This window comes from Haemorhous mexicanus, chromosome 9, assembly GCF_027477595.1.
Source record: "Haemorhous mexicanus isolate bHaeMex1 chromosome 9, bHaeMex1.pri, whole genome shotgun sequence".
NCBI lineage: Eukaryota > Metazoa > Chordata > Aves > Passeriformes > Fringillidae > Haemorhous > Haemorhous mexicanus.
This window is the reverse complement of record NC_082349.1, coordinates 16833406-16845332: the sequence shown is the minus strand read 5'-3', so window position 1 is coordinate 16845332 and position 11927 is coordinate 16833406. Positions and strand designations below refer to the sequence as shown.

The 11927-nt window shown below is 36.3% G+C and overlaps 1 protein-coding gene across 1 annotated transcript in view; it reads right to left on the bottom strand.

Annotated features, from left to right (window-relative positions):
• Window positions 1–211: 211 nt before the first annotated feature.
• Window positions 212–11927, bottom strand: part of BTBD8 (BTB domain containing 8) — a 37923-nt gene continuing 26207 nt past the window's right edge. Inside the window, exons 17-18 of the mRNA XM_059854224.1 lie at window positions 9461–11788; window positions 212–8120 (exon numbers count right to left, since the gene is read on the bottom strand). Of these exons, the coding sequence (XP_059710207.1) occupies window positions 7651–8120; window positions 9461–11788 (2798 nt within the window). The 3' untranslated portion in view covers window positions 212–7650. The remainder of the gene's footprint in view (window positions 8121–9460; window positions 11789–11927) is intronic.

Genomic DNA, 11927 nt, shown 5'->3' with positions numbered 1-11927 from the left:
AAACTGATTGTTGATCTTCACAGACATACCAACTGTCCTGTTCTCTGGTGACAGAATCAAAGAAAAATCAATATTTTCCTTTAAAGGAGAAAAAGGAGTGAAGGTTCAATAAAGATGGAAAAGGAAAGTAATTTTTTTTTTACCATTTACAGAGCACACTAAAAATTCATGTCAGCATTCCACAAGTTGAATGAAGTACAGTGACTCAGCATTGAACTTACACATAGGATTTATTATTTTCTGTCATACAGAAAACTACAAAGAGCCTTGAGTATGTAGCATGGGGAAGAAGGGTTGTGGGACTATGCAACCATACAGATATTCTTGAAACAGAACACTATGTTGACAAGAATTCATTTCAAAATAGGATTACTTAGGCCCCAGCTTGTTATCTAAGTGTGGAAAGCAAGCAGGTGGGAAACATGCAAGCATTTGGTTTGAGAGTTTAACACCCTCCCCTTCCCTCCACAGGACTGAATGGTCAAAATACTCCAGGACCATAAAGCCATGGACTACAGGTAATGACTCAAACCTTTCTTCATATGCATCCCATTATACATATATTGGATTAATCTTGGTTACTAGATAATCCAGATACATGACAATCTTGGTTACGTGGTAATCCAAAAAATAGAGATTGAAGTTTTTTTTTTTTTTCTCTACAGATACAGGAGGAGATTTTGTTATAGGCAGGAAGTTTGACTTAGAGGTGGGTTTCTTGTTTGTGGATATTACTTCATTTTATGAAAGTCACAAAAAGCTTTTACACTACTTACACTGAATCTGGCATGTACACCCAGAGTTTGTCCTATCTGTATTGATCTTAAGCACACTGATACAACTCTACTGGGAGGATGTCATTCCACACTCAAAAAAGGGTTATTAAAAAAAAGTGAAGAATGAAAATTATTTCATTAAGCACAACTGTAGGAAAATTGTAATAATTCCTACATTAAGGATTGCATAGGTGAGGATATTGTAGGTTAAAGTAAGTTGGTGAGATCAGTTTCAAAAAGGTTTTATAGGTTTTATTTAAGGTACATGGGCCAAAATTTTTACTCCAGTAACTAGTCTCTCTGTCTAGACACATAACTAACGTGATCTTCATAAGCATGCATCTAGTACCACTCACACTAACTTAGGTGGGAGCTGAGAAGGAGTAGTCACTGTCATCAAGTGCATAAATTCAAAGTATGATGGACTACCTGGGCAATTGGGCTGAGTCCCAAATTTGTGCATGTGAACTTCTGTTCAGGTTCCTCAGAATACACACTCTAGTCCAGCTAACAGTCATGATCTCTAAGTGTACAAACTCTATTTTGACCATCAGTGTCCTTGTTAAATGTATCTAGTTACTGAGTTATAGTCAGCACCTCCAGATATTAAGGTTTGAGCTATTGAAGACATGTATTCCTATTTTACAGCGCAGTAGAGAAAGATGCATGTAATGCAAAAAGTTAGGTTCTTAGGACTTTGATTTCTCTAACTGGACAGTCTTCTGAGCAATCATTTAAGGAGAACAGGGAAGGAATTTAATGGAATTCCATTATTAATTATTTCACACTTTAACTGCATCTAGATGGTTCATCAGGATTAGAACCTCATTAAGTTGAGTACTGTATAAAAACACAAGTGTGCACAGTGCCTGCCCCCAGTGTCAGCTCCATTACCCTCTCTGAAAAGAGAATGCTAAGCTGAAAGCCAATCTGCAGATGTGGCTGTGGATTCACTTCTGTGTTTGCAGAACTGTGGCTTAATGGAGTGCACAGTGCAAACTGCAAAGAGAAGTATGAAAGGAAGGTCAAATGCAAGAAATAGGTGTGCATGCCTGCTCTATATAGCTTCTTCTGGTTTTAGTTATCAATTGTGAAAAAACAAAGTTCTAAAAAAAATTTCCAAACAGTATTCCCCAGCTGATACCCAGTTCTTAGATATATCCCTTTTCTCTGTTACAGGTTTAGCTTCTTTAAACACACAGTAGTTGTCAATGGGAAGAAGCTAGGTTTTAAATTAGCTGAAGAAGACATTTGAGCTGTCATTTTTCCAAAGTTGAACATTAAAGCTTATTTAAAAAAAAAAATCACATATAGCTTTTGTTCAAGAGAGAAGGATGAAAATCAGAATGGGTTTTCTGCAAAAGATGAAAGCTTCTAATTATATTTGATTTCAGATCTAAAAGCCCATTTCCAGACAATCATCAGTTGTAATAAAGCTGCAATACTTCTCATTTTATCTTTTGTCCTCAGTTCCTATGTAGTCCTGGCAAGAATGTCATCCATCAATGTAAAAATGTTAAATCACCCCAGTAATGAAATATTAACAGAATGCATACAATTATGACTCCTAAATTGAAGTATTTCTAGCTGCAATTTGTCATACCTACAATTCTACAATGTTATTAGTAGAATAGAACTAGAAAACTACGAAATATATATATTGGAAAAATAGCATTTTTAGTACATGCATTATTATAGACAAGTCCTTAACCTCATTCAGCTGAGGTCAGCAGGAGGGTTTTTTTTGACATCAGTAAAAGCAAAATAATAAATTCCTAAATATCTTGGTTCTCAGCAGCAGATGAACAACATAAGAGCAGTTCTTAATTCCTTCATGCAAAGGTTTAGGTTTTCTGGAGCAAAGTAGAATTAGCATGCTACTTATTTTCCAGATGGCAATAATATATATTGAAATATATATAAAATAGTCTCCTACAGTATGAACCTAGAACACGTATGTGATTTTTTTTTTTTAATCATATTCCCTGAAACAAACTGATAGACAATGCTAGGAGAACACATCCTAGGGACAGTCTTTGGGAGAAACATAGGAAGTTCTCTAGCCCTAGTTCTTCCAAAATAGTAATAAAATTTGCCAGCTCAAAAATTGAATATTATTTTGAAATATTTAAAAACCTTAAAAAGTATGTTAGAAGATTATTAAACATGTACAGTTCAGTCACATATCATCCAGATCTTAAAAATATTGCAAGCTAGCCATATTTCTTGTACTCAATTATTAATATTTTCCAATGACACACAGAGTAGTTTTATTGTAGTGAGAATAGTTTAATCTCAAATATCTGTTTCCCATGAGCATTGTGTTTCTGCCTGCTGACTTTATTATCATTTTATATGCTATGGACGTTGATGAGGTCCTAAGTACCCCATCTAACTTTGAAGTTACGCCTGCTTTTAGTAGGAGGTTGGACTACAGACCTTTGGAGGTCAGTTCAAGCCTACATTTTCTTGTATTGCTATGATTTTTCTGTAATTCTTTGATTCTGGAGGAAGATTTTCTAAGGGAAAAATGTAAGAATTTATGAAGTGTCCTTTCCATTACCCCTATACCACAAAAGCAGATGTCTGGGTTTTTTATGCACTTATCTGATCCCTTGTAGCAGTCCAGACTGCCTGCTGATGTCATTTCATGCTTACTTATCTCTTCTGATCTTCACTGTATGTCTCAGCCTCTGCATTTCTTTTGCTACACTACATAAACATGGTATAATCTCATGCATTGAAAAAGCAAACCAAAATATATTATTAACTGATCTGCCTTTCTTAACTTGTTTTTCTCTTAGTGGTTAGGCTTGGTTTCCTTCCTGCAGTTCTGTCAGGCTCTACCAAACTGCTGTCTGTTGCCTTTGGCTCTGTGGGCCAATCTCTCATTGTGACCATAGCCCCTAGGAATACTTTCCTAATCAACCTCAAAACTGGTATTTTATACTCATCTGCCTTGGGGGCTATGTTCAGTGAAGCCAGTGGTGCAGTTTTCCTTAAATCCCCTCATCCTCATTTGACTCCTGCCTCCATCTTTTCATTTCCTTTGCTTCCCTAATTTATTTTAACAGATTATTTGGAAGAACTTTCTCCTCCTGCCTTTCCTGTATGGTTCCAAGTGTCTGGCCTTCCCTTTTCTGTCTGCAGTATGTCTGTTGGTGACTTACTCCACAAATATAATATTAGCTATTATCTGTATGTAAAAACCCTGCAGAGCTGCTTCTCCAGTCCAGATTAGACTCTGACTTTCCAAGTGGGAAAAAAAGTAATTATGCCTACAGATACCACTTTTGGAGGTCTAGTCTTTTTTTAACTTAATACCTGTAAAACATCTTTCCTTATTTTTCACTTTCATAACATGTCATTCAAGGTAGCCCAAATCAGGGTCATTATCTGAGACTGATTGCCAAGTCCTCTCTAAATTTCACGGATAGTTTACTAAATGTGGCATTACTCTCTGTAGGATACAGACATCTTTGCCCATTCGCAGTACAATCTCAGGTAAGCTGTCACTTGCACCTGTTAACTGCAGCCTGGTTTTCTCAGGCTTTGACAAAGCAATTTCAGTGCTCCTATTCCAAATACCACTGCAAGGGTAGTATTCTGACTATGCCATCTTTTTGGTTTCCTCACTGACACCCCTTCACTGTTTCCTCAGATGTATCTATCTACCTTGTCTTTGCTTTAGAGGTCTTTCAGGACCTCATAATCCCTATTCACTTGGAGCCCATTTCTCTATCAAGTTTTCAAACAAACCTTTATCCATTCTCTCCTGTTTTGGAGAAGAGGCAAATACAGTGATAAACTCACTGCCAGGAGGTATGAGAAGGACTCCAAAGAATTCAGGTGACTGATACTATTAAACAAATAGCTACCTACACCTGGCTTAAAGCTTGAACATTCCCCTGAATGAGGTCAGGGTCAAACAGTTTAGGCAGCACATAAGGCTGGTCAGGAATATACATTCTTCCAGCTCCCTTGTTATCTAGCCTTCAAATCTCACCCTAAAGTTTCCCCTTCACCTAATGCATACAGGAGAAAAAATGACTGTTTAAACTGATGATGTGCTGAAACCATTGCTAATCAGCTAGACAAATATTGACACTCTCATTTTACTTTTCCATTCATGTGCAATTTTTTTTGTCTTTTGTCTTATCTTGGATTCTAACCACTCTGTGGGCAGTCTTTGTTTTTGCTCTTTGTTTGTACAATGTCTAGCCAGTGGGATGCTGGTCTGATTAAGCCTCACAGGCGCTCTAGTAACGCGAATTAAAAACAATACCACTTTCTATTCCTGCTACTCCTACAGACACTATCTGGCTGTGGGAAGCTGAATTCTATGGCTGCCTCTGTACCAAGTGAACAATACCATATCCTAATCAGCAGGCTGATGCAAAACTGTTAAAGGAATTGCAACAACAGCACTGAGGACTTGAAGAGAGAAGCTAATTTAAAGCAAATGAGCAAATAAAAAAAGTAAATGCAAAGACAAAACCCACAATTAAAAAACCCTATATGCTATTGTATTTCATACAATACACTTGAAATTTTGTGTCAATTTTCAGTGTCATGTTCTTAATTCAGTAAAAAGTTAAAAATAGGGGCAAAGTGAAAAATAGGCAAAAGGATCCCTTCTTTCACTTTCTGTCACTTTTCCTTTCCATCACTTCATCTTATTTTAACATGAGAATGCCCACTGTCAGAATATCATCAGGATTTTAAAGCTGATTAAACTTTTTGGTAGACAACTTTTACTGTAGTGCTTTAAGCAGACATTAAAAACCACTATTCCTTGGCCTTCTCTAAGAGCTTCTCTTGAGCTTCATCTTTTACTATGGCCAGTACTATAGTTCTCTATTTTATCCAAAAGTTTATCACCTACTGATGTACCTTGTAAATGCTGAAGGTGAAAAATAGGTTTTCTTGATGTTTTGCATTTCTAAAGGTGATTTTAACTCCCTCAATAGGAAGACTGGGTTAAATAAAGAGTATTACATTTATAATAGTTTGAATTACAATATCTCAGACTATTTATCCTGCTGCTAAAAGAGCAGATGAAAGATTTTTATGATGAGACTGAACATCTTCCACAAGTTTAGAATCTTCCACTGACATAAAGAGAAAGGAAGGTTTTCCCTTTTTTCCCTTACCTTGACATTAAAGAACAAGATAAATTTCTTCCTCCATTCATTTTGAGAATAAAAATTACTTTTACTTATGTATCAGAAATTGAACAAAGTGCTGTGCTAGATAAATTATTTTACCTCAAAGATTTTTATTCTATCAAATCCAAAGTTGTAACTTCTTTAATCATACACTAGGGCAAGTTCATATTTCCACAGAACTGAGTTTCTGACTGTGAACAAAAAGAAATGAAGATTGTCAAGTTAAGGTGCACTGCTGGAATTGTGCAAAAGCTTGCAGAACTGACTGTGTTATCAGTGGTTACAGTCAGCTTAAGTTGTGTACTTCTGTAGTTTCAACCAGAATAGAATGTTAGTTAGCCTTTTACTCCTATATGGCACTCACTCCTGAAGGCACTTCTGTTAATGACTAAGAGGAGGTAGAATATGTCCTTTTGAGATTTTAAGCTGTGTGAAAAACTAGCACTACTGTTTCCATAATGCAGATATCTTAAGGGGGTCCAACCTTTGCAGGGAAGAAAGCCCTGTATGTTTCAGGAGCTCTGACTAGGGAAGAATTACAAGAAATTTCTCACTCCTTCCTCCCCTGTCAATCAGAAAAGACAATGATCAGTCCTATCCACACCCAAAGAGCCAAAAGCAGCAAAATTATCTATATATCCTATTTCACTCTGAGTCAAAAGAAAGGTTATTGCCACATTTAGTCTCAATTTATAAAAGCTACACTAGAGATAATAACAAAGATGCAATAATCCTATTACCACTCCTAAAAATGTGGCATCTATGAAAACACACAAAACCAAATTCCTGAGAATCTTGCTATACTTCAGCATGAGAACGTGCAAGTGTAATTAATTAATGCCTGAAGGTAATTGTAGTTAACATCAGACTTCAGATGTAACACTGACCACAACTTCAGATTCAGGTGTACTTTTGGAGACATCAGACATGCTGTTTCTTAGAGCAGGAGCAACATTCTACCAACTCCTTTGAATTCATGCACTATGCCATTTAAAATATTTACTTCAATATGTGCATTTTCATGAAAGAAACAGTGGTCTTCGTACAGCACAGACCCTGTGAAGTCTTATATTTGAAGAAAAGGCAATTAAAAAAATTTATTGGAAACTTCTAAACAAAACAAACCAAAATACAAAAATCAAATCTGGAAGAAACAGATGGAACAAGCTGCTCATATTAACAAGGTCCAAGGCAGATTCAGATTGAAACATTTTCTTTGACTGTTTTCCTGTCATTTAAAGTAGTGTTGGCACACATCACCTTTTGACACAACCATTCTGAATCTTTATTGTTGTAAAATGAAGTCACCATATTGGGGAGAGAAGGAGAGGAATAGGTCTACTATAGTGCATTCATCTTTAAATTTTTGATCAATGAGAACATTAAATGTCAAAAAAGAAGATAAAAGGAAGGGCAGAAACCCAGACTTTTCTTTCATGTTATCTAGTTTTTCTAACAATTCTAGAAAATACATGCTCAAGTTCATTTTTAGAAAAGACATACATTTAAGTCTTGAAAAATTATTGTACTTGTGATTAAATCTAGATGATAAGTTAACATATTTACCTCATTTTATCAGAAAGATTGCCTAAGTATCAAGAATTGCTCGTTCTTGACTGATGCAGTATTTCATTATGGTATGGAAACAACTCATCAAAAATAGATTTGGGGAATGGGTTGGAGTTCAGTTGCAAACAGCTGAAACCTTAATGATGGGTTTCCAGTTCAAGAATTGTCCATTCCCCTTGAGGGGATGAACAGTCTTCAGATGAAAAGCTTGCCACTGTAATGCTTGCTGAGGAGTCGTCAAGAGGAGACATGAGTTCAGTCCACCTGCTGAATGTGTCAACCTGTGAGGTACCCTGAGGATTCGAACCATCTCGAGCCAGAAACAGTGTCTGATTGATAAGACATTGTGCTAAGTTAAGGTCTTCAGGAACAGAGTTTTTGAAATCTATATGTGAGTCCTGCTCAGATAGCAATTGCCTGAGTAGAGTCCAGTCCTGTTCTGCAAACTGTTGATCTTCAAAATCCATCTCTAGATCTGCTGTTTCTGAATCCATCCTCTGCTCAATTGCTTCTCCAACATCCATCTCATATATTGGAGAAAGGGTTTTTGAAGGCCGATGTTCATACATGCAGGTTTGTGCCATTGTGTCATAATCATCTATGTCTCCTGAAATAATTCACAATACTGTACAATGTAAAAATTGTAGATGATCCTCCCCTCAGGGCTGTGTAGAACAAAATTTAATTCATTCAGGAAGGACAATCCAATCAGGTTAAAAAAGGGGGGGTGGAGGGTTATACAAAATTGACAAAATTTGAGGCATTTATTTCCTATATAAAAACAAAGTATGATTTATAAATTAAGTTAAAGCAGCAATCACCACTGGTAATTAACAATAACCTCCATAATTAAGTTTCTGATACAGAAAATGACAATGTAAATATACACTTAATGCACATGAAATTTCTCATTTACTACATAAATTAAATTTAGACCAGGAGGTGCATAGAGGGGATTAATAGAGAATGATTACTGAATGGTGACTTAAGCTATGTCAGCTTAGAAGAGAATTAAAACCAAAATTTTTTATCCACAGGCTTATTTCTACACTGCACATGCAAGGGCAGCTGCAGGCAAGGGCAAGCAAACTTAAAAAAAAATAGTACAACTTTTAATGTCTTCTTGTTCTGTGGTCTGGCTGAACATAGATCATCATCAGTGTTTCATTACTCTCGAATACACAATAGTTGTAATCAACACTATTGTATATTTTTGATGGGATAAACAGACTGGAGTATTGATATAAAGAAGACAAAACACAAAACTAGACAAGTATTCATCTAGCTACATGAATCAAGTTAGAACTTTTTTGTATATAAGCATCAGTTCTAAGTATAATCTCTCTTTAGGAAATAAGCTTTTACTGGTAAAATTTAGAATTTTAGACATCTTATAAGCTCTAAAGCAGAGTTCAAACCTACTCCCACTGGTATATATGGCAAATATTCAGTTATATTCAGTGGGAGAATGATGCAAATTTGTATATAATATATAAATAAATTACAACAATAATGCATATAGCTGTTCAGGTAAACAGTTCAGTGCGCTTTAGTTCAAGTTATTACTTTAGTTATTGCACATCCCATTCAGACATACTATATGTTGTCAAGCAGACAAAACAAATACTAAGATTCCATCAAAAGCTGATGCTGTCAATGTTAGATTGGATCAAAAATAACTGAAGTACAGACAACTGCATCCAATCTTTCTTTTAGCATTACAGGAAATCTCTTTTCTTGTAGTCAGGTTTCTCATTGAACAGCAGGGTACTGACGGATACTTCAAACAGACAAGCATTTCTCTACCCAAGTGAAATACTTAAAAATATTTAAATACTGTTTCAGCCAAAATTACTTCAGTTCAGGATTCAATCCCAGACAAATTGCCAAAGCTTTCCCTATTAATTTGGTTTTGAATGACTGAATGTTTCTATTTCTGTACATTACCTGGAAGTAAATCAGTATTATCGCATTCAGTAGTTGCTGGTTGACTGTCTCTCACTTGACTTTCCTGAGTCAGCTTCTGATTCTTACTGGCATCTACAGGTTTTGCAGAGCTGCTCTTTTGCACGTCAGAATTAGTTTCTCTCTGCTGAAGATCCAGATGACATGGTCTTTCTTGAGATTTTGCATCATTGTCTAAGTACTTATTGCACTGATGAAATTCACCAGCCACCTCATTCTTCATATTTACTTGCTGGTTTTCTCCTGGATGTGGACTACCTGCTGAAAATACTTTCTCTGGGCAGTTTTGTTCAGTCATTGAAGCACCTTGATTCTCCTTTCCTGGGATTTCAGTACCTTGAAGATGCAGGACAGAACTTCCACTTCTATCCGTTCTATTGTCTCTATCCTTTTGCTGTTTGCCATCCAGGAATCCCTCTTCAGTTTCCAATGAGTATCTTGAATAAAATGTATTTCCATGGTGCTCTTGAGAAACACTGTCAAATACTTCTGAAGGAGTAAGAGAATCTATTGAGTGCTGACGTGAAGTGTGAGTTTCCACTTTATCGTCGGCTCCCAATTCATCACATTCATCTACTGAAAGTAAAACAGATCGTTTGAAATTTTTAGTTTTAGAAAACTCCTGACTTGCAGTATCATTTTCTGCTGCATCCTCAAAAGCTAAATTATCAATTCCTTGGAACTGTTGAGTAGGAACATTTGATGGGGGAAAGTTTTCTGCAACGTTCTCTGCTTCAGATCTGTCATCTTCTGTTTCATCGGCAGAAGAAGAAACTTGGTCTGCTTCCTGAGTAAACTGAGCATTACCAAAAGTAGAACTTTTGCTTTCTCTAGTTGTGGTCCGGGAACTGTCTTGATGGGACCAAATTTTTCTTGGTATTTCATCATCACTTGTTGAATTAACACGAAAGAGATCAGAACCCTCTTTTTTCATTTTCACTTCTATTCTTAGGCTGCTATCATAAATTTTTAATTCCTCAGGTGTACTTGTGTCACTGCTGCTTCTTCCAAGAAAATCATGACATAACATAGTACTGCATTTAGAAATTCCTCTTTCATTGGATCCCTCATCGTCCTGAGAGCCTCCAGCATCATAATCTTCTGATCTTGGTTTTATATCATCAGAGGATGTGGTTGCACTGCCAGTATCTGATTCAGGGCTCTCTTTTGGATCTACAGCACCAGTACTCCAATGGTCCACAAATGGAATTTCTGCATTTTCATGGTTTTCTGGCATTTCCATAGGCTCTATAAGCTCTGTGTAATTAGGTGAATACTTTTCTGTTATTTGTTCTGTGGAACATTCTGAAGCATCATCTAAATCTGTTGTAACTGATTTATATTCAGTCAAGGCTGATGTATCACACACTTCATCAACTGTAAGAAATCCTTCCACATGGATCTGAGATGATGTCTCATCCTCTTTATTGGTTACTTGGGAAAAGCTTGACAAAGCACTTTCACCATAGTTATGACCTGTTTCAGAGTTTATTTTATCACTCTGTTCATTACAGACTTTTGCTGCTTTTGAATCTTTCACCAGTTCTCCTAAAACAATAGCCTTTTGATTGGTTTCCTCAGAAAAGTCTGAATATCCATCATTGGAAGACTGTGCATGACAGTGAAATTCAGCTGTATTATCATCTTTCCCTGGATCTTCAGTCTTTCTAATTCCAGTCTGATCTCCACAGATTTGTCTTGTTTCCCTGTCATTTTGTATTGAAACATTCAGTTTATAAGTAGTTTCTTCTGCAATTTGAGGAGGAGAAGATTCGGATTGTATTTTGTATTGCACAGTTTCAGAAGAATCTGGTAATTTTTGTTTATTGGATTGACAGGACTCCAGCAATTTATTGTCACTGCTACTTTCTGTGGCAGGTTTTGAAGACTCATTTGCAGAATAGCATTCATTATTGTCATGAAGCTGACCTGCCACAGCATCAGCCGTGTTTTTCTCAAGTTTCTGTCCTGAACTTCTGTGCTCAGAGGTGTGCATATTCTTCTGGACAACAGGAGAATCACTCCTTGAATGCTTTTGGGCAGAGGACTGAGATTTTAATACAGCTGTTTTCTGTTTTGGGTCTTTACTATTTGTAATCTCAGCATTCTTTGCTGAAGCCAGAGTCTTAGGTGTTATTTTTGAAGTGGCTTTTGTTACAGGTGTTTGTGATTGTTTAATACTCTTCTTCTTAGCTGAAGGATGTTTTTCTGGGAGTGTTGTCTGAACCAGGTTTTGTAACACATTTTTTTCTTCATTATGTTTTGGAGACATTCCTGATTTTAGTGAATTTGGTGATTCCCCCTGAGGTCCTAACAAACAGTAAAAAAGACTATGAAGGTTGTATGTGCCAGTCACAGTATATTCACCAATTTTATGTTAATGTTTGTTTATGTTAAGAAACAAGTTACTCAACTTTTAATGTACTTAAGGGATTTAAGGCTTGTTAAA